The 22,927-nt window shown below is 42.4% G+C and overlaps 1 protein-coding gene across 7 annotated transcripts in view; it reads left to right on the top strand.

The window, feature by feature from the left end:
* Positions 1–21,202, top strand: part of RUNX2 (RUNX family transcription factor 2) — a 223,478-nt gene extending 202,276 nt beyond the window's left edge. For all 7 annotated transcript variants that reach the window (XM_053380332.1, XM_053380335.1, XM_053380328.1 and 4 more), the window contains one exon: positions 20,283–21,202. In XM_053380332.1, coding sequence (XP_053236307.1) covers positions 20,283–20,989 — 707 coding nt within the window. In that variant the 3' untranslated portion in view covers positions 20,990–21,202. The remainder of the gene's footprint in view (positions 1–20,282) is intronic.
* Positions 21,203–22,927: the final 1,725 nt, after the last annotated feature.

Genomic DNA, 22,927 nt, shown 5'->3' with positions numbered 1-22,927 from the left:
TTTTTTCTTTTTTGATTTTTTAATGTATTAAGGTGGAAAATCTCAATAAATATCTTTAAAAAATAAATAAATAAAAATAAACTTCTTCCAATCTTCTTCCACCAACTCTTCTCCCTGGTCTCGGATTCTGCCAGTCATTTCCGCCAATTCCATATAGTCTATCACTTTCATCTGCCATTCTTCCAAGGTGGGTAGATCTTGTGTCTTCCTTATACTTTGCGATGAGAATTCTTGCTGCTGTTGTTGCATACATAAAGAAAGTTCTATCCTTCTTTGGCACCAATTGGCCGACCATGCCCAGGAGAAAGGCCTCTGGTTTCTTCAGGAAGGTATATTTAAATACCCTTTTCATTTCATTATAGATCATCTCCCAGAAAGCCTTAATCCTTGGGCACGTCCACCAAAGGTGAAAGAATGTACCTTCATTTTCTTTACATTTCCAACACTTATTATCAGGCAAATGATATATTTTTGCAAGCTTGACTGGTGTCATGTACCACCTATATATCATTTTCATAATATTCTCTCTTAAGGCATTACATGCCATAAATTTCATACCAGTGGTCCACAACTGTTCCCAGTCAGCAAACATAATGTTATGACCAATATCTTGTGCCCATTTAATCATTGCAGATTTAACCGTTTCATCCTGCGTGTTCCATTTTAACAGCAAGTTATACATTCTTGAAAGTATCTTAGTTTTGGGATCTAACAGTTCTGTTTCCAATTTTGATTTTTCCACCTGGAAGCCAAATTTTTTGTCCAAATTATAGGCCTCTCTTATTTGATAATAATGAAGCCAGTCTCACACTTTATCTTTTAATTTCTCAAAACTCTGCAATTTCAATTTCTCTCCTTCTTGTTCCAATATTTCCCAATATTTCGGCCATTTGGCCTCCATATTGAGCTTTTTCTGAGCCTTCGCTTCCATTGGTGACAACCACCTTGGGGTTTTATTTTCCAATAAGTCTTTGTATCTTATCCAGACATTGAACAATGCTTTCCTGACAATATGGTTTTTAAAAGCTTTATGTGCTTTAACCACCCAACATTATTAAAACCTTCCAAATCCAAAATGTCTATGTTCTCAAGAAGCAGCCAGTCTTTCAACCAGCAGAATGCTGCTGATTCATAGTAAAGTTTAAGGTCTGGCAGGGCAAATCCGCCTCTTTCCTTTGCATCAGTTAATATTTTAAATTTTATTCTGGGCTTCTTGCCCTGCCAGACAAATCTAGAAATGTCTCTCTGCCACTTCTTGAAACAGTCCATCTTGTCAAAAATTTGCAATGATTGAAACAGAAATAACATTTTTGGCAATACATTCATCTTTATAGCTGCAATTCGACCCAACAAGGAAAGCTTCAAATTTGACCATATTTCTAAATCTTTTTTCACTTCTGTCCAACATTTCTCATAGTTATCTTTGAATAAATTTAAGTTCTTAGCAGTCATATTTACCCCGAGATATTTTACTTTCTTAACTAATGTTAAACCTGTCTCCTTCTGAAACCTCTCTTTGGCTGGCCTTCCATGAGCTACAGGGAAGTTGCCAGAGACAGGAAGTCCTGCAGACCACCTACAAACCCCGGAAGGTGCAGAGCCTGAAGGGACAGAGTTATCAGACTGAGGGAACTCACGGGCTTCCTTTCTTTATAATTCTCCCTCTCTTCTCTTTATTTCTTTGGATATCATCTTGCCTCCCCGGTGAGTTAAAGCCTTCAGCTCATTTAACATGACTCCACGCAGAGCCCCAAAGAGGCATTGCACTACAAAATGACATTTCATGATTTATTCGGGTGCATGATGTTTGTTTTTTGTTTAACACTGTAACACCCTTTGTTTGGGATCCCCCCTCTATATTAAAGTTTTCTCGGGTTACAAAGGTATGCAAAATGTCTCTTTTTTCAAGTTACATTTTCCATAGGTCAGTTTCATTTGTTGAGATATTAGGGTTACATTAGGAAGAAAAAGGGTGTGAGAAAGGGATCTCCCCTGGAAAGGTCACTGCACCACACTGGCTAGGCCAGTCTGACAATACAAGGGAGTTGCATTCTAATGGTACTCCATAATTTACCTGAGGTTTGTAAGTTGTTTTGCACTTGTGCAACTGTTCAGTTTTACTTGCATCATGCTATAGTGCCTTTCCATGTTCTAATTTCCACTAACATCCAAAATGATTTATTTGAGCAAGAATGTAACTAGAATTAGACAATACACCAGAATGCTATGTTTGACTTCATTAATGCTGCTCTTGTCCGCCTCATGCTTATTTTTTCTATTCTTTTCGCCCTTCCCTTTAATTTATGATTGAAATGACTGAACAACCACCAATTCATGAGACAAAAATAAATCTTGCTCTTTGGCAGCTTCGCTGTGAGAATTTGCTGCTTTGGTTTACTTAGTGTAGTTGCTTATTTTCAGAGATTCCAGGGAGGAATATTGGTATGTAGTCAAGAAATATTTCAGAATGGACAATTTTGGTGTCCACAGTCAACTGGACTACTGCTCTGCTCTACCTTGTGAAATGATGCAGGCCAAGAGAAAGAATATTGCTTAAGTGATATACAATATTAAGTGATGTACAATAGGCTGTTGGTAACATTATCGGTGGTAATATGTTAACTTTGAGTGTTATTAATAAAGCCCATCTGCTATTAGCAAATTGGACAGCAAAACTAAGTAGATATAATTAAGTAGATACCGTCAGCAGCACATGATAGTTCCTGGTACATCCTGATTATAATTAGGATTATTAATTAATTAAATTTGTATACCGCCCTTCATCCGTAGATCTCAGGGCTTAGACTTGGAGAAGGATGAATGGGGCAAGTGCCACCCAGTTAGAAACCAACTCCAATTTGACACCAGGCTGGATGTGGGTGGCTTCATAGGATGTTGTAATTTAAAGATGGGGTGTTGTGAAAAATCAGAGGTGCTAAAAAAATCAGAGACCTTGACTTCAATTCTGCCGCAGAATTGTGGTGGGCAGCAGAGGCTAACTCTCTCTACACCCTACCACTACCTATCAGGCTTGCTAGTTTGAGAAAAGCTGTTCTCCATTATGGTTTTCGCCCGTTTTGCACTTTTGTTAAAAACAAGACACATTAACAGCATTTGTGACTCTTTGCTTCTAAGGCAGTGGTGCAGCTCACGGCCATCTTCCCCATCCTGGGTCCCTCCAGATGCTACAACTCCCATCACCCCCTGACCTTTGGGCCCTGCTGGGTGGGGCTCAGGGAACATCTGGAGGGCACCAGGCTGAGGAAGTGTGGATTTTTAAAAATCAGGTTTACTCCTTTTTTTACAAATGCTGTTTTACTATTTTCATGTTTTGTTTTGTTTTTTAAAAAATCAGCTGCCAGCTGCCATGGTATTCTGAGTTACATCAAGAATGTTCCATAGGATATTCCCTTAAAAAGGAGACACAGGAAGCTCCCTTATACTGAACCACACAAATCAGGGCTGCCACCCCTGGCTGGCCGCAGACACAGAACGTCCTCAGACTCGCTCCAGGATGCCAGAGATTGAACCAGCAACCTTCTGCATACAAGTCTGGAGCTCTACTCCTGAGCTACGCCCCCCACTGCCCCCCACAAACAAATGTGTGTGTGTGTGTGCGCGTGTGTGCTATTTATCTGGATGTCTGAGAGTGTGAAGCATAGACTAAAATAAACAGGTCCTCACTTTTTTCTGTTGACATCAGAAGAGGAGTGGAAAAACGAAGGTGTGGGCTGTAAAATGGAATAATAATAATAATAATAATAATAATAATAATAATAACAACAACAATAATTTTATTATTTATACCCTGCCCATCTGTCTGGGCTTCCCCAGCCACTCTGAGTAGCTGATACAGGGCTGCCTTCAGATGTCTTCTAAAAGTTACATAGTTCTTTATCTACTTGACATCTGAAGGGAAGGCGTTCCACAGGGCGGGCGCACAAATTCTTCTCGTGTCTTTTGTACCCAAATGCTGAAGAAACAGAGAGTGAACCCTGCTTTTTTTAACCCCACTTAGAGATTGGGCAATGGGAATGCAGAGCGCAAAGGTAAGAGAATTACTTCCCTCAGGGTTGTTTTGTGCGACCAGGAGTCTTTGCAGAACGTAACTCACACATTAGGTTACATTTTTACATTTTATTTGCGCCAGGAAATCTTTCTGGATAGGAAAACATTTTCACAGGAAACATACCCTGTAATAATAATTACTCTGCAAGTCCAATGCCTCGTGCCCCGAGCCATAACCATCTCCAAGGCCATGGAAAACCCGACGAGTGAGTTTTCTGTAAGGAAAAAATGCAACATGCATACATATAATCAAGGTGGAAATTTTTATTAGGCTGATGTGTTTGAGTAAGGTTGTGGGGAGCAGAAAGACAACTCCACACGCTTTCACATGAAGCTTCTCAATCAGTTCTAAAGTATATGTGGAATACTCATAATGATTCTAATCTGGCTTTTACTTCTCCAGCGTAGACAGAGACGTGGCTCCAGTTACACAAAAATAGTCAAGTCAGTCTCCATTTATCTTCTTGCACATCTCCACACTACAGAGCTGGTTTAGAATACATGATGAGGTCGTCCTTTTGGTCCAAATGATTTAAATCTGGGGCTTAAAGCCATTCAAAGATTTGTTTGAACAAGAAATTCATGTTTTCTTTGGATTGGTTGGAAGGAGACATAATTATAGTGTTGCAAATGTGATGCTCTGCTTAACAAGCTGTCAGCATTTCCACAATAAACCTCTATTTTCGGGGGTTAAAAACATTGCCAAGAAAGCAGGGAATAGGGGAAAATGCAAAACGTTATGGGCTAAAACTTGGCATTTATATTGAATCTGGTAGGAAGATTTTTCTTTTAAAAGCAAGATATTTATGAATGCATACCTGAAGAAAAATTAGTTTGCAAATAGATACCTCTAATGTTGATCCAGTTGTTGTTGTTGTTGCTGTTTTAAGGTGAGAGGAAGGGGAAATCACACTTTACTTCAAAAGTTGATCAAATTCTGATGAAATGGTTCCAGTCCACTGTATTTTTAGGAGTGGCAGAACAGTTATTAGAACCATGAGCCAGGAATATATGAGCTCCGATCATAGCCGCGAACTCCCTGTGTGGCCAGGGGCAATGTGCTTAACTCTGTAGCATCTCGACCTACACAGTAGTTGGCTTTCTTTCCTTCTGCGCTCTGCAGCATGTAAACAGTCTTGCTTGTCCATAATGGCTGTGCACACTCTCCAGTTACAAGTTTAAATGCTTCCTTGTTAAGAGTAGATGAGACTGCTGTCATTCTAGTTGTGCCCACAGCTCAGATTTAATGGCACATATTGCAAAAGTGTTCACTGGCAGAATTGTCTTTATAGCGACTGTTGTGCCATCTTAAGCCAATTCAGGAAAAAGCTGATTATTTCCTTTAGTAGCAGTTGATACCACTAAAAAAATCAAAATTAAATTAAACCTGGTGGTTATGCTTCTCATCCAGCTCTACTTCTCTAACCCAGCTGGGGTAGGGATAGACAGACCCATGTTTCTATCATGGCAACCCAAAGGTTTAGGAAGGTTTCTCTCCTACCATTCCAAGCTGAGGAGTCTTAGCAACCACCAATCTCTTCCCTAAAGTTCCTTAGATATTTTGGAGTCTCCAGATTTACAGTGATATTTTTCTTTAAGTGAAATGTGGTGGCACATGGAGCTTTACTATCTGAAATCTCCCCTCTAAATTCCTCTGGTGATCCTCCAATTCTTTCTTCAAAATTCCAAGCAAAAATCTCCAAATTTTTGTTAACAACTCACTGCAGGAAAAACATGGTGACAACTTCTGCCTATGCTTACTTTTAAACATATAGCCCTCACTCTCTGAACCACTGAAGAATGTGAGTGAAAATAACTTTTTAGAACTGCCTCCCAGATTACTTTGTTTCACCCTTCACCCAAAAAGACAAAACAAAGAAAGATACGTATTTAGCTTCCTGCTACCCCATCTGAGAAGCAAGTGGGACACATCAGCTTTCCCCTCTCTCTGGGGTGCTTTGTGAGCAGGGATGCTGGTTCAGTTAAATTGCTGTACTTTATGCAACACTCAGCAGCACTCATGTGCTGGAAGCTGCAGTCCTGCAAGACATCTTGACAAGAGACTGCAGACAAATGATTATCGGCTTTGCATAGTGAATGCTGTGGTCATCATGCCGTTGAGTTTCACTCCATTGTTTTTATCTTGTTGTAATGCTTTACTTCTATACCCATGTTACATGGATCAGTTGTTTCACATGTTTAGTAGAAGTAACAAAGGACTTATTTCATATCCACAAACAGTTCAGGAACCTTATAAAGTGGGTAATATCTTCCTGCCAAGCTGAGTTTTAGAATTTAATCCATTATACTTGGCATTGCATAACTCACTGAAACACCACTTTCTAAATAACTTAAACAGCAGCATGCCCCAGATTCCTGGACTTTGCCATGCACTAGGTTTCTGCCAGAGTCCTGATCTGAACTTCTTGTGCCAATTGCCAGTTGTGGGTGATGAACTGGGGGAATTGAGTATGTATGTATGTATGTATGTATGTATGTATGTATGTATGTATTTAAAGCAGTTACATTTCCCCTCAGTTCCATCTGTAGAAGAGCCCCTTATTCTGACACTGGTTTCCTTGGGGGCAAGCAGGGGTTCCTTGGCAACTACCGTCTTATGCCTAATATGATCCTTAATCAGCTGTTACATTGCCAATTACAGAGAGTAGCAAAACCTCCTATCTGACAACTGGGCCTCTGGGCACCTAAGCTGTAGTCTGCAAAAAGTAGCAAGCCCTTTGTAGGCTCAAGGTTTCAAACTTCCTTCAATGAAGGCTTCTAAAGCTCCAACAGGGAAAGACCCAAAGAGCAACAGACTTCCCTGAGCCAAAGCTTTGAGCTGCTATTCTTCCCCCCCCCCCCAAAGGCAGGATTACTAGGAAAGCAGAATAGTCTTAGCAGGTGAGCCTGATGGGAACTGGAGCTCCAGACTCACAAACCTATGCCAAGTATGCTCCATTTGAGAGTATGGATTTGAGAGGCCCCATCCTAAGAATAGCTGAGTTGAGGATAATAGCTCATCCTCCAGGGCTGGGTCTGCGCTGCCCTTTATTCCTCCTGTAGCTCTTTATCAAAACAGCTTCAAACACCATGGAATCATTCTCTGGATTCCCTTCCCAGTCTGCATACAAGCTTGAAAGCCTTGAATCTTCTCCAAGAAGCAGATCTAATGAAGCCGTTACATAGCTACAGGTTTTGTTTTAAAGAGTATGATGAATCAGGACAACATGAGCAGCATATAAATCTGCATTTTAATTTCCCCACATCTAAACCCAGGCCAAGCAGAATTCAAAGGGCATTTCAGGTGGGGGAGTTTTGAGCTTTCCCACACTTTGTATATTTTAAAAATGTCCTGTATGCCTGATAAAGACCACAATTCCACCATCACTAAGTTGACATGAACTGTTGTCATGCAAAACAATATGCAGATTAGTCCAGTTATTCCGTGGTGGGGTGAAGCAGTTCATTGGCAGGAATTGCTGATTGCCGCTTAAGGGCAACTCCAAGGGGTGGAGAAAACCCGCCTTGCCTGTCAACACCAGGTGCTTTTGCGTGGTGCTGAGACACCTCTTGACAGATGCTGAAATAGGCAATATTGTTGTCACATACACCCAGTGCCTCATAGCCGTCAGCAGCAGGGGTTGCTACTGTTTATTGCATGGGTTCAAAATGGTCAGATTAGCTACCGCTCTTTGGCTCATCCAATGTTTCCATTAGTCACATTTCTCTGAAGTCTCTCAGCCCCACTCACCTCACAGAGTGTTTGTTGTGGGGGAGGAGGGGAAAGGAGAATGTTAGCCGCTTTGAGACTCCTTCGGGTAGTGATAAAGCGGGATATCAAAGCCAAACTCCTCCTCTTCTTCTTCTCTTCATCAGGGTCTTCAGTCTTGCCTAAATATGGTATAAGACAATCACGGGATGGATCTACACTTGTCATTTATAACATTAAAATGTGGTATTAAGATGTGACACCAGAAGGCGCTGCGAGCCACCGACAATGAGAAACTGCCATTGAAACTTATAGGACATTCAATAACGTTTAGAAGATCAATGTAGATCCAGCCTCAGCCTTCCTAGGTATAATATGACACAGAATCAAACAAGGCAGCCTTGAAGTTGTAAGTCTGAAATTGGAAACAAATGCCACATTCCTGTCTGTTAGCAACTACACAAAGTGGACATGGCCTATGAGTGGTTTATGAGATTTGTAAGGCCTCCTGTATGTAAAACTTGTTTAAAAAAAATTACAAGGTTTTGGGATGGAAAGGCTTTTGTGAATCCTGGAACTTCTGGCTTGATCTCAGTCAAGTTCTATTCATGGTGAGCTTTCTAATCTGATTTGACTGGGCAATGACAGAAAGAAAAGCCAGTTCTGATTGTTGAAGGTGGTATTAAGAGAGCCCTTCCCCACAGGTTTCAGCTAGTTTTAGAAATAAAGTCATCAGAGGAGGAGAAGCATTTTTACTGTTGACCTTTTTGCGGCTTTCTATGCTGGAAAATCCTGCACAACTGTGGAGCTGAAGTGCAAAGACTTTAATTCAAAGGCAGCTCATTGACATCAGTGGGGGGAAATTCTTTGGTTCCAGTGAGAGCTGAACCAGGCCACAGATGCATTCTATGATGCCAATGTTTCATCCCAGACTGGACAGTTTAGAGACACATTTTAGGGAATTAATGGCAATCCATGTTGCACTCAGCATACCGATTGCAGTTAAAATACAAGAGCACAGGGCTTAAAAAAATATCAGATTCCACTCAATATATCTTGCCCAAAAGGCTAGACGGTAACTTTAATTAAGTTGTTTGGCATTATTGTGCTACTCTCCTGAATCAACATTTTCCTAATGTGAGTCCAATGACTTTTCGGGTTATCAGCCCAAAAGAAGCAGTGATTTGATGAAGCAGCCTGTTCTATTACCTGTTGCTGCAAAATACTAACTTTGCAAAATTTTGTACCTTGCTAGTTTGAGGAATTGTGGGAACCAAAGACTGTTGGGTGACTACATGGGTTCACTCCTTCCTAGGGGCAATAGCTCATGTGATGGGCTCCTGTTACGGGCTTGTCATCTCTGGTGAAAAGAGACTCAGGCTGCAGCGTTAGGAGAGACGTCTGGCTCAGACCATGGAGAGATGCTGCCCGTCAAAGTTGACTGAACTGGATTCTTGACTCAGTATAAGATGCTTTCAATTCACCTAGACAGCTATGGTGTGTACTCTTGTTTTTAAATAACAGATGGTGGCCATGAAATGAAAATTGAGATGTATTTTCTTTTGATATTGGACTATGATGGGCATCAGTTATTTTGGGAAGAAGCCCAAAAATACTTGGGAGCTAAAACTGCAGATGAATCCACAGGTTTATTTTATTGGGTAATTTGAGTTCTGCCAAATATTTGTAGTGTAAAGAAATCATAAAAATTTGCTGGTGGTCCTAGCCTGGTGGGTATTCCTCACATATTTAAGAAAGTTGTAGGAACTGTGAGAAGAATGTTTAATCTATTAGCTTAAAAATAAATTAAATGTCTTCAAGAAAAACAAATGAAGTATAGATGATAGAAATATATTTTCGCTTATCTTACAGAGGCATTTTTGCTCTAGGCCTATTTGCCTTTAATTATCATAGTTTTGATTTCCTCTGTTAGGTGCATAGAAGTTTAGTCTGCCTCTCTCTATCATCTGTTTTGAAATAACATTGGTACCTGTGAATGATTATTATTGTCAGTTAAGTATTCTGGACACATGTGCATTAAAAAAAAGTCAGTTTATTTTTTATTTTCAAAGGCAGCCTGATCTCCATTCACTTGAAATTTCTTTAAAATCATTATGATCTACAAAAAAAGTCTTACAAGCTATTTGGAAATATAAAGGATAAATGCCAAAGCACTTAAATATACAGTAGATGAACCAGCGCAGCCATTTCTGTTTTAGTCAGGTTCTTCACGGTCTATCATGAGAAATGAATGCTCTTCCAACAGTGCTCTAAGTCATGCGAGTGACATCCCCATGTACGACTCTTTTCTGCATCTGCTCCTCAGGGGGTGTCTGTGGACCACAGGACTGACGGAGCTGAAGCTATTGGTTTCGACATTTAGTGGAGGATTGTTTTGTTGGTTTGCTAGTTAGTTGCAGCTGAGTTTCTCTTACATGTGAAACGACATGCTTTGCACTTGAAGTAAAAGCTAGTGGTAATATTTCTAATGGGAATGTGTGGTGAGTGGACACTTCAGTGTTAGCAATTTCTGGAATATCTAATGTGTTGTGCAGGATAGAATCAAATTCTATTTTCCACAGGTGTAGTAATCTGAGATTGCTGGTCTGCTACATCCTCCCCTAATATTAGTTGGGACTGAAAGAACATTTTGCAGTGCCTGTTGTGTGAGATCCCTTCTGTTCAGGAGCTCAAACTTCCTCAGTCAAGCAAGGAGTGTTGACTTAACACTTTTCAGTTCTTGTGAACATAACCTGAGATATGAGACAAAATGGGCAGGAACTTTTCTCCCCATTTGCTTTGTGAGAAACTAGCCTGCTGTCACTTTTCAGAGTTTTTACCCAATGAAAGAAGTCATCTCCCTCCTGGCCTGGAGCACATCTGCCTTGTTTGGATTGAGCTTCAGTTTGCTTGCGTCCACCCAGCCCTTCAGGCACCAGTTCAGAATCCCAACAACTTCCTTGATATTAGATGAAAAAGAGAAATAGATAATTCCTTATGTGGTCTTTCAGTAGAAAAGGAATCCCCCTTTCTGAACCTGTGGGCAGTAGTAGCCTTAATAAGGGATGGCTTTTACACATGGCCTTTTCATCTCAGGATATAAAAGCACTTTGCAAACATGGATCAGTCCGATTGATGTGTATCCACCTAACTGCAGCCACCTCTAAGGCATGTGGTTGTCATTGTGGCTGGAACAGCCCAGGTCAAATGTTTTTGCCCGCCTAGGATAAGCATGGAAGAGCAATACAAGCAAGGCATGTTTTATGTATCTCCCCCTTGCAGTTGAAAGTAGTTACCCTACCATATTTAGTTTTTCATTTAAATGGCACATAGGATAACATTTTAAAAAATCAAAGGATCTTGCAGACTCCATGTCAACAGTCTGAATGTACCTCAGGTCAACAGTGGTGAAAGGCATTGGTTTATGGTGGCTGTTGAGTGGCCAGTTGAGGAAATGTGTTTGGAAACATCAGCCCCAGGGGCAGGTGTCTGCACTTCTGTGGGACGGCACAAAGTAAGCAGGCTATAGTAAATGAAATCTGTATTCCTCTCCTAGGGTGGCAGCGTAATCCGACAACAGCTCCACTTCCACGAGCTAGTTAATAATCTACTCTTAGGCTGAGTTTCCTGAGGGTCCAAGATCTTGGCTCCTTCTCTGTATCTCCTTCCTTTTTTACTGTGGAAATATGAATGTCATCGCAGAAGTGCTTGTGACGCTGCTCACTTGTGTTAGTGAAATATACTTGGAGATGCGTAGTGATTTCATGCTCTTTATTGCAGCTTGTAAACATTGAATTGGGTCCTGTGTGACTGGCTGACTCTGCTTCCCTTCCGGGGCCTGACTGGGCTGCTCCTGCAGGTCAATCAGTTGTTGCATTCCAGGATCCTCCAGACCTAATAGGCTGGTTAGCTTCCTCCTGGGACCTGCAGGCCAATCTGGTTGTTGCGCTCTAGGATCCTACGTGCCTATTGTTCTAGGATCCTAGCTCAGTACATAACAGTTGGGATGTTACAAGATTGGTGGATGCTACTTGTGGGACATCTAGTGCTCTGTGGACCTTTTTACACTCTCTACATTTTTAAGTGCAGCCAGAAAATGTATCAGAACATCAGAAAAATCAGAAGAGATGTCACATGAACTCTAGAGAACACCAAATAAATTTGCTTGATATGGGTTTCATGTTTCCCACTGCTTCCATTATAAAGGCTTGGAACATCAGCTATTTTTTGACCACTTTGCTTGCATGAATTTTTAAAGCACAAACAGGCAAATCTAACAAAAAAGAGGGCTCATTGGGAAGGTCACAATATCTCCCACAATGTGAGGATCCTATTTTCATCTCAAAAAATCCTAGATTATGTTGTCTTGTGTTGCCGCTTTATGCTATATTTTTTAAAAAAAATTTATTGTGGGTTTTTCCTTTGAGGTTTTTGTTTATTTTAATAGCAACAGAATACCCTCTGGCCTCCTTTGGAGTCATCATAATTAGGAGAATGGATCAGTAAATTTCCAGCAAAACTTTGTTTTTTAAAACTTCGAAGACTTTATTTCTTCTAAAAATAGTTCCATTGGTCAATAGCTTAAAAAAAACACAATCTCCACAAAGGGCTTGTTAGGAAAATTTTTTTTGATAGAATAATCTAGGAGAGCACCTGACAGATTTGTGAATAGATATCAATCTATTTTATCAGTTTTCTCATATCATTTAAAAGAAACTGTTTTGTGGGGGGAAAACCCCACCGTAAATATCAACAATTTAATGTGTGCCTCAAATGTTAGTTAGCATGATATCATTTCCCCAAGTCCATTCAGGCTGTTAGTTCATTGCATTATTGCAAATAAGATTCCAGCATCCTTTGACAATTGCTACAGCCTTTTTGCCAACCCACTGGGCATGTGCAGGGACTGCTGTGGGCTCAAAGCCAGGCAGCGCCCACGGAGAAGTGGAACTTCCACCTGGGATCTAGATTCAGGTAGGTAGCCGTGTTGGTCTGATGCAGTCGAAATATATAAAAAAATAAAAAACAAACTTAGTTGGTCTCTAAGGTGCTACTGGACAATTTTTAATTTTTTTATATATATATTCCACCTGGGACTTGGCAAAGGGTCCCCACAATTTCCAAGCTCCTGCAGCCAATCAGAAGCTGCGCTTTGGTTTTTGAATAGTTCCTTTGACTCCCAGAATGCAATCTGTTCAAAAACCATGGTACGACTGCATATATATATATATATATATATATATAATCAGATACAGGGCAATACCCATTATTTCTTGCCTTAGTAGACGTTTCCTACTCTAAAACCCAATGCTGACCTCATCCATCTGTTGACTCATTTATGGAAATAGAAAGTTGCACCTCAGTTCTTCCCCATCGTCAGACTGTCTCTCCTCACATTCCTGGTGGTGTCCCAACCTTTTCTGACCTTGGGAGTTTGAAAGAGTGCCCAGCTGGCCCAGCTCCTGGCTCCCAGGCAGAATGCTACCTTATTACAGCTGTTTCGTTTCATGGATTTAATCAGGCAGCCATCCTTTTTCAAGAGAGGTGACCCTGAGGACTCCCCCCTCCCTCTCCAATTGCCAAAATGACTCTTCCCTGCTACTCTTCAGGCAATGTGGTAAAGCAATGAAAATGGAGAAACTTTTATTAGAGCCAGGCCTCGCAAGGTATTTGCCTTTCTTTAATAAATATGAAGTTCTTTTAGAGATGCATCCAAACCAGAAACCAGCCTGAATGTTGTGTGCAAACTCTGGGCACATATCTTGGTTTGTCATTTTGAAAATTTGATCTCATGTCTTATTTGTTTAGGCACAACATTGTAATGAAATGTGAATAGCCGGTTAGTTGGCTGATATGTGACTAAGAGTTCAAGTGGCAGAGGCAAGTAATTTGTTTGCAAACTCAATTAAAAGCAAACTCAAACCTAGACGGACTTGAGCAATCGTAGTCTCACCTCATGTTCCACATAACACACTTTAGGCCCTTCTGGGGTTTTTTTGGGGGGGGTGTTTTTTAAAAAAAATCATTTTAAGTGGGACTCAAAAACATGTTCTGTACATTCTTATTTTAAATAAAAATAAAATAAAATTTGCCTAGCTTGACCTCAGCTCTATGGATCTCTCTTATCCATCACTTTATAAAATGTAGTTCATAGAATTAATTAGCAGAAAACATTTCCATGTTGGGTCATTGCTTTTTCTTTCAGATTTGAATCAGGGGTTTGACTGCTGCTTCAATAATGGTGGTCACTAAAATGGAGTTGTCTTTTTCCTTCTCACTCCGTAGGATACCTGAGCTCATATTACCTGAGCTCATATTCCTATTTTAAGCAGCTTGATTTTTACTCTCTCCTCCTGGAAATATTTCCTAAGATCATGCAGAAATTCTCTGTGGTGGCCTCATATACGCCTAAGGGTATAATTCAGACAGGATTATTAGGTGGTATGTAGTCTTGATCTGCAATACACTTTCCATAAAACAACAGCCGGTCACCTTGCTCAAGGTAATCTGAAAAAGATTGTGTTTTTAGTGGACTTGGGCATCTTCATTTAGAAGGAATCACCTTCAGCCAGACTAGACAGTGGTGAAGGAAATCAATCATATGGACAGAATAGATGTTCAACAGCAAGCAGCATTCTTGTGGATAACACTTAATCCTTGCACAATTTGGGAGACAGTTTGGCCCCTAAAAGGGCAGCATGGAGTTCACAAGCTTTTATTTTGCTTTCAGTATCAATGCAGGGGGTAGAAGCACTTGCAGGCCAAACGTACTGAGTGACAGGTGGATTCATAAGTCCTCCCATCAACTGGCAAATCTTTGCAGATTTGCAGTCTGGAATCTGAAATGGTGGCACTGACTGGAGTGTGCCATCAGACCAAGAAAACACTCTCCTGGGTGTGCTGGATGGTTTTTGATTCTTTTTTTGCATATGGAAGAATCTCATCCCTTTCCCTTCCTGGCTACATAGGTTGGTTTGTCTCCCCCAGCCTTCCCCAGCTGGGGTGGGCCCAGCATGTTTTGTGCCCATCACTGCATGATGGGGTGGTGCCAACTGCCCTTCATGAGGAGGTACTCTTTAAAATCCTCCCCCCAGACCCAATAACAATGGCCATTTGCCAATACCCTTTTGGGGGGTGAGGCAGTAGACAGGGTGGCAGCACAGCAAATGCTACTGTTCCTGGATGACACTGATGTTTCAAAAGCCAAGTCATGGACCCCCACTTATGAAAATGTTGATATCTCTACGGTAGTTTTTTTTATGTGCCTGGTGCCACGGACACCCTGGGTGGGTTATGCAGCCCCACCAATTGGGAACGACTGATCTAGATTCAATTCAGTATGGGTTTAGGCCCGGTTTCAAGCCTGAATTTGCCTTAGTCACCCAGATGGATGACTTGTATCAGGAGAGAGACAAGGGATGTGCAACCCTGCTTCTCTTACTTGGCCTCTCAGCCACTTTTGATACTATTGGCCATGGTCTCCTTCTGGACTGAATTGGATGGGTATCAGAAACACTGCACTACAAGGACTCCTTTCCTATCTGCATGGTCAAGTCTGGAGGGAGTTCTCTTCGACCCCCATCACCTGTGCTATGGGGCTCTGCAGGGTAAGGACTTGAACCTTGATTTCCCAGGTCCAACCCTCTAACTATTTCATCACAGTGGTGGTACTCAATATCCGTATGGAGCTACTGGGAGCAGTCATTAGAAGTTTTGCAGCATGCTGCCATCAGTATGCTAATGACACGTAGCTCAGTATTTCCAGAACGATGGAACTGGGAGAGGCTGTGCAAGCCCTGGACCAGTGCCTTAATGCTGTGGTGGACTGGGTGAGGGCCAATAAACCAAATTTGAACCCAGGGAAGATAGACATTCTGTGTGTACAGAATTGCCATATCCAGAAGAGAGACCAATTGCCTGTTCTGGATGGGGTTGCAGTTCCACTAAGGGAGGAAGTGCATAACCTGGGGGTACTCCTAGATGCATCTTTGTCATCAGAGACCCAAGTGACCTTTATGATTAGAAATTACTTTTGCCAGCTTCATCTGTGTTATGTTTCCAAGGGGTTGCTCGAGAGCAAGCAGGCAAATATCTCTCTGCTTGGCTGTGAAGCCTTGTTCTTGCTGCCAAAATAAACCTTATCTGTCTGGAGCCCCACTCTCCTCACTGGCAAAATCCGTGAGTGGGCGGTTCCTAAACTTTCTCCAGCAAAGCAGCTTCTTGACGCCCAGTCTGCGCCTCCCTTCTCTGCATGGATGCTTTCTGCGTAAGGAGGGCGTGGGCAGCGGAGGACCCCTTTCCTCCCCGCTTCCCCCAGGCAAGGAGTCCTGGGACCGCCTGGCCACTTCCGATTCCTGCACCTCCTCTCCACTGGAGGCATGTTCACTCTCCTCCGTTGAAGAGGAGCTACTTCCCACGATCCCTGGAGGCTCTCTAGAATCCTTTCGGCTTTTGCTCTCTCCCTCCTGAACCGATGGCAGTTCCCTGACAATCTGGTACTGGGGGGGGGCAGGGATGGGGGGGGAATGTTGAGGAGTTTTTTTGGTGGGTGGGGAGACTTACCTGGACAAGTGGAGCAGCCACAGTGGCTTTTGGAGAAACCTTTAAAAATAAAAAATAAAAAATAGTTTAACAACTGATAGGGCTCACTAGGAATAATGCTTCATCAAGACTCAGGGCTCATCTACAACTGCCACCTAGAAAGCACAGGTCCAAAAGGTCTACTGACATTTGTTCTGATTCAGTAGTAAACAACAGGTTTCTCCAGGGGAAAGTGGCAGGATAAGCTGAAGAGCCCCTAGCTGCAGGGGGATGTCTCTCACCCGAAAGGGTAACAGTGTCACCGCGATGGGTTTCTACTGGACTTTGCTGCTAGTAGCATAGAAAAAGAACATAACTTCCTATATGGCTTCTCTGCAGCAGTCACCGTCTACTATGCCTGCAGAACCTGTCCCTTTGACTGGACTTGACTGGGGGACCCTCTACCTGGGCCTCTACTACCCCCTTTGCAGTTCACAGTGGTACCTACAGTTGCAGAGGGGTCTTCAGCAGATAGAAAGGGGGCAGACTTTAACCTGCTATCAGCGGAAGGGTTGCTGAAAATAGATGATACTCTTTGCTTATTTCTCTCGGGCCAACAGTTTCCTATTAGCTGTCATCACAGTTTTTATAACAGTGACATTGAGCTTTGAACTTAAGAAGAAGAAGCATAAAACACCTGTTTGTGAGCATCTCCTACTTTGTGTGTAGTAAGCTTTGTAAGTGAGCACAGTTACTCAGTTTAATGCTTGCAGGTACAAAAAGGTAACACTGCATTTGTTTGATGATTCTTCCTAACCATACAGAAAGATATGCAAATTAATGTACGTATTTTTGTGTGTGTGTTCCAAAATTATTGCATTGTAATAGCAATGACCAACGATAACGAGAAAACCTCTATTTCTGAATTTGTGCATTGCTACTGTCAAGATGGCAAGTCCACAGTACGTCCCAACTCCCAACATTTTATGCAAGGGCCTCTTTCTGCCAGAGCTCATTCGTGGATATGCACAGACTACAGCTGTAGGTGATTTGACTTCAGGCTAGATAAAATTAATGATGCAATGAAAGCAGGCAGACCAAAACATTAACTCCCAACAGATCAAGAGTTAAAATTCAGGCAGAAGGCTGCTTTTAGTGATGGATGAACGAAATCCAATAGTGTGTAGTTCACTATGCCTTTGTTGGAACTGGGATTCCTGCCTCTGTGCTGGTCTGGAGTGCAAAGGACCAGCTTTTCAACCTATCAGGATAAGCTGAGAACAGCACACAACAAATTAACCCTTTCAGGATAAGAGGCTTGTTGTTGCTGTTCCTATCATTCTTCAAATTACAGCTTCATTAAATCAGTTATTATTTTTAAGTGGCTCATCCTTCCTCTTCTTCTCAATTCTGCCCCTTGCTCTCTTTTTACTTTTGATTTCTACCCTTTATCCACCTTTTGCCAACTTGGACTGGACACTTCTGCATATTCCCTGCGCCCAGAATGGTTGGACTGATGGCCTGGCCTGGCCCAAGCAAGTCCAGCTTATCCCCTTCCTTGTGCGATGGATTAATGGTGTTCACAGCAATGCCAGACCTTGAAAAAGAATATGCAAAGGAGGAGAAATAGTAAAATTTCTATATTTCAACCACCATGTTCCAAACCATAGATGGGGCACAAAACAAGGAAAGGTCAGTGAAGCTGAATCCTAAGCAAGCAGGGTTTTGCATAGCTAGAAACTAGTGTGGTTATATTTGAAAATGTGAGGTAAGGATTCCTTGGGGCTATGTGCTTTCCTTATGCAGTATTCGCTTTACACAGTAGAGTAATGGCAAATTCAAAAGTGCAGGATTTCTTCATTATGGTCACACCATGTCCCCTCACAGTGGCACCCTCTACTTTTCGTTGCTCTCTACATAAAGGTGTGATGTTCAACTTTCTAATCAGCATTTAATGAGGGCAGAGGTGAGGGAGAGCCTCACTCCTGCTGAATTTTGTCCTAGGGATAGGTACTATTTTTAAGTCACACCTTACTATGGATCAGAACATACCGTATTTTTTGCACCATAACACTCACTTTTTTCCTCCTAGAAAGTAAGGGGAAATGTCTGTGCGTGTTATGGAGGGAATGCCTATGGGTGGCGGGGGGGATCTGCTGCAGTCGTGAGCAGAGGATCCATGGTTCCCCTTCCTTCCCTCCCCCGTGGCTCACTTTGAAACAGTAAAGCGGGAGAAGAGCCGCTGAGTGGGGAGGAGAGAGGGACAGACAGCCTGCTTGCTTTAAAGGAGCAAAGCGGGAGAGGAGAGGAGCCGAGAGGGACAGAGAGCCTGCTTCTTTAAAGGAGCAAAGCGGGAGAGGAGAGGAGCCGCTTACACTCGTGTGTAAGCGGCTCCTGTCCGGCTGGTTCCTTTAAAGCAAGCAGGCTCTCTGTCTCTCTCTCCTCCCCACTCAGCTCGCTAAATAGCAGCAAAGTTTTTCAGCTCGCTAAGCCGGGGATGAGCGGGGAGGGGGGAGAAAAGCAGAGCCTGCTTGCTTTAAAGGAGCAAAGTGGGAGAGGAGAGGAGCCTTCTCCCCTTATACACCTCTTCTTCATTATTAGCAGCATCCTTCTCCACCCACCCCACGCGTGCTCCTTCTCCCCTTAAACCCCTCGCCTGCATTATTAGCAGCATCCTTCTCCACCCACCCCATGCGTGCTCCTTGTCCCTTGAGTGCTTTTCCTCCCCTCCCCACTTAAAACGTGGTTACAAAGCACGGATCCACATGGATCCTCAGGATTTTTGCACTGGGTCACCCCAAATTCACCATCAGATCACATAGCATGTCCATGGCTACATCTTGCACGGAAAAAAATCACGGACCCACTGTTGCCTGGGGCCGCAGTGGTGCAGAAACATGGTTACAAAGCATGGATCCACATGGATCCTCAGGATTTTTGCATTGGGCTACTCCAAACTCACTGTCAGATCACATGTCTGTGGCCACAGCATGAACCACAAAAATCATACATCCACTGTTTCATTTAGAATATTTTTTTTCTTGTTTTCCTCCTCTAAAAACTACGTGCGTGTTATGGTCGGGTGCGTGTTATAGAGCGAAAAATACGGTAATTATCCTTTCAATTTTGTACACATTTTAGAATTTGGTTATTGACTCTAAAAAGTAAAAACAACAACAACATAAAATTAACATTTTAAAATAAAACGTGTTTTAAATTGCAGACACTGAGATAAAATACATGATTTATTTATTTTATTTATTTTTTATTTTTTTAAAAAAGATATTTATTAGCTTTTCACACATTTTAAAGACACAAATCACAACAAAAAACAAAAACATAAACACACACAAAATACAAAAAACACCACATGTATAATTTCAAACCCTTTTTTTTCATAAGACTTATTTTCCCGACCTCCTCATACCTCCCCTTACTGCATTCCAATCCCTAATTAATTTTGATCAACAAATCCCTCCCTAATTTCTAATAATTAATTTTAACCTTTCTTTTCATATTGCATAATGGTTACAGCATACAACCCCATATTTTCCAAATCCACAATGTCTTAGCATTCCACAATTTTACAATGTTTCTTAAGATAGTCTTTAAATTTCTTCCAATCTTCTTCCGCTGTCTCTTTTCCCTGGTCTCGGATTTATTTTGATTTATTTTAATAACTTATATTAATGCAGAAATGGGATAGAATGGAAACATGCAAAACTGAAACAGACCATATATAGACTTGCACATCTATTCCTAGTTCTGATAAGCTGCTGCAGTCCTTTTTAGCAACAAGGAATTTAGCAAGGGGAGCACATTTAAGGGAAGGGGAATGGAACTTGAAAGAGATAGGCTAGGATATTAGGAACATACACCTCAGATTTTCTATTTCCATCCAGCCAGTGGCATCCCTCCCCACCTCTGTTTATACTGCATGGTCATTATTGTTTTTCTTGCATGGTTATTGTTGTTTCTCTTACAGACTCAGAACCTTGCACCCCTGACACCCCCTCTGCCACTGCCTCACCATCATCTTCTGAAGATCCTGCAACTCTCACAGCTCCTCCCTCACCATCCCCTCCCTATGGCTGTGAGGCCTCCATGTTCTCACCACCACTGTCCACCTGCACCATGGCCCTGAATCCTGAAATACCACTGCAAACAACAGCTTCTGCCACGCTGAACCCAACCTCTGCTTCCACCTCCTCCGTGAATCCTGGGCTTTCTTACACTGCAACACCAGCTGCCTCTGCTTCAGCTCTGCAACCGAGCCTTTGCTCCCCTGCGGGGGCAGCCATTTCACCCAGCCCTGCTCCTCACCTTATTGACTGGCTTCCATACCTCGCTTCAGTGATGACCAGCACAAAGCGGGGGAAGGAGGAAGAGCAGCCACCCCCAGGGACAGAGCATGTGAAGAGGAGTGGAAGCACCTATCTGCCTGCCCTTAGCGAAGGAGGAAGTGTCCAGGCAGGGTTCATCAAACAGCAGCCTCCTGAATCCGTTTCCTCACCTCCACTGTCATTCCCAGCCATTCCCCCACCTTCTGAGCAGGCACCTGCAACTCTAGGGGACATTCTGGCAGAGCTGAAGACCATGAACAACCACCTTTCTGTCATTGCAAGGGCTCTTAGCCAGCTTACCTCAGCCTTAGCATCCCAGCAGGAGTCTACCAATACGCCAGGTTTGTAAGAGAGGAACACTTCCAGGCCTTTTCTTTGGACAGAGTCTGCCACATACTTTTATTGGGAAAGCAAATAATATATGTGTGGGAGAGTTTGAAAGAGATGCCATTAGAAATGCCATGGTCATGCTGATGTCCTTGCTTCCTCAACTTCTTTTCTTACTTCTGTTGGAATGCAGATGTGAAAACTGTATCAACATCTATAAAGTCTGTATCTGTAACTTGTAGTATTTCTCTTTCTTTCCATCTTTACAAAAGCAAAAACCCAAAGCATTCACTATGAAGAGTTTGTTCAGATTGAACATGCCCCACTGGCTTAATTGGACTCCTCTAGGAGTGGTTTTTTTGTTTTTTGCGGGGTTGGGGTGGGTTGTTACTTGTCCACAAGAAAAGGTGATGATGTAAATTCCAATCCAGTGAAGGAGACTCATGCATATAGAAAGTTTTCTCTGCAATCACAGTCAAGGGTGCTACAAAGTGGGACAACAAGGAGAACAGCAGGGTGGATTAATAAACTGATATGCAGCTTAGCTAGGACTACCAAGAATGCCATGGAAGGTTAGGTTGGGAAGTTGGTATAGAAATTATGTTGGATGGTGAAATATGTTGTGTAAACAGGGAAATTGGAAAATGCATAATAAATAAATAAATCACAGTCAAGGGTGGCTCTACTATTAAACAAGTGAAGCTTAAGCTTCAGGGTCCCTCATCCTGGAGGGACCTCAGAACCAACTTTACCTCAAACTGCTTAAAAACTTTGAGTTCAGGAGACCCACTCTGAGTTGCACAACTCAAACAGATTAATTTTTGGTTTTTGTGAGTCAGTAGCACAGATGCTGCAAAGGTGTAGCGGTCTGTCGTGAAACAACCCCATTGAAGAAGAGAACAGGGCTTCCCCAGACCCCACGGCCAGTTGCGAAGGGGTCCCTCTCACAGCTCAAGCTGCCTGCCCCACTGCTCACAGGGAATGGAGGTGTGAAGGTCTTGCACTTCAAGGATTTCATTTTTTATTATTTATCCGTAACTTGTGTAGTGCCATTAATATCCATATTACAACTCTTGACCACACTCTTCAGGGCTCACACAGAAATACAGGAAGAGTCCTTCTAATGGTCTTTGTGGAGTCAGCCGAGGGTTGTAAAAGATCCCCTGACCATGTTGACAACAGCCCCCTCAGTCATGCACATAGAACCAGAAAAGGCTGAAAACCCAGACCCAAAGCTACTGGGATTGGCTACACTGAATGAGTGCACCCTATTATTAAATAAACCCAATAAAAAGTGTGTTTAGATGTCTGTAGATACTGGCTGAAATTTATGGACAACATTATGTAGTCACGTTGAAAGTATCTTTACAGTATCTTCTAATCCTAAATTATAACACTGCTCAGTTTGTCCAAATGGCTTGGTGGGCACCCAAAATAAACTGGAGTGCTTTTTCCATGGGGTTACATATTTGCTAAAAGTTACAGTGGCATGAGGCTAAAAGGGAGGCAGCACCATGTCTAAGTTCACCAAGGTACACTTGATGTTCTGCCATATAGGAACATAAACATACAGGAATCTTAACAGAGGAATTTATGAATGGCTAAAAAAGGTAAAGGGACCCCTGGTCATTAGGTCCAGTCGTGACCGACTCTGGGGTTGCGGCGCTCATCTTGTTTTATTGGCTGAGGGAGCCAGCATGACTAAGCCACTTCTGGCGAACGAGAGCAGCGCATGGAAACGCTGTTTACCTTCCCGCCGGAGCGGTACCTATTTATCTACTTGCACTTTGACGTGCTTTCAAACTGCTAGGTTGGCAGGAGCAGGGACCGAGCAACGGGAGCTCACCCCGTCGCGGGGATTCGAACCACCGACCTTCTGATCAGCAAGTCCTAGGCTCTGTGGTTTAAACCACAGCGCCACCCGCGTCCTTCTAATGAATGGGTAGTAAACCCAGTTTTG

The sequence above is a fragment of the Podarcis raffonei genome, chromosome 3, assembly GCF_027172205.1.
Source record: "Podarcis raffonei isolate rPodRaf1 chromosome 3, rPodRaf1.pri, whole genome shotgun sequence".
NCBI lineage: Eukaryota > Metazoa > Chordata > Lepidosauria > Squamata > Lacertidae > Podarcis > Podarcis raffonei.
Note: the sequence above shows the minus strand (reverse complement) of the source record. Positions and strands in the feature narration are given on the sequence as shown.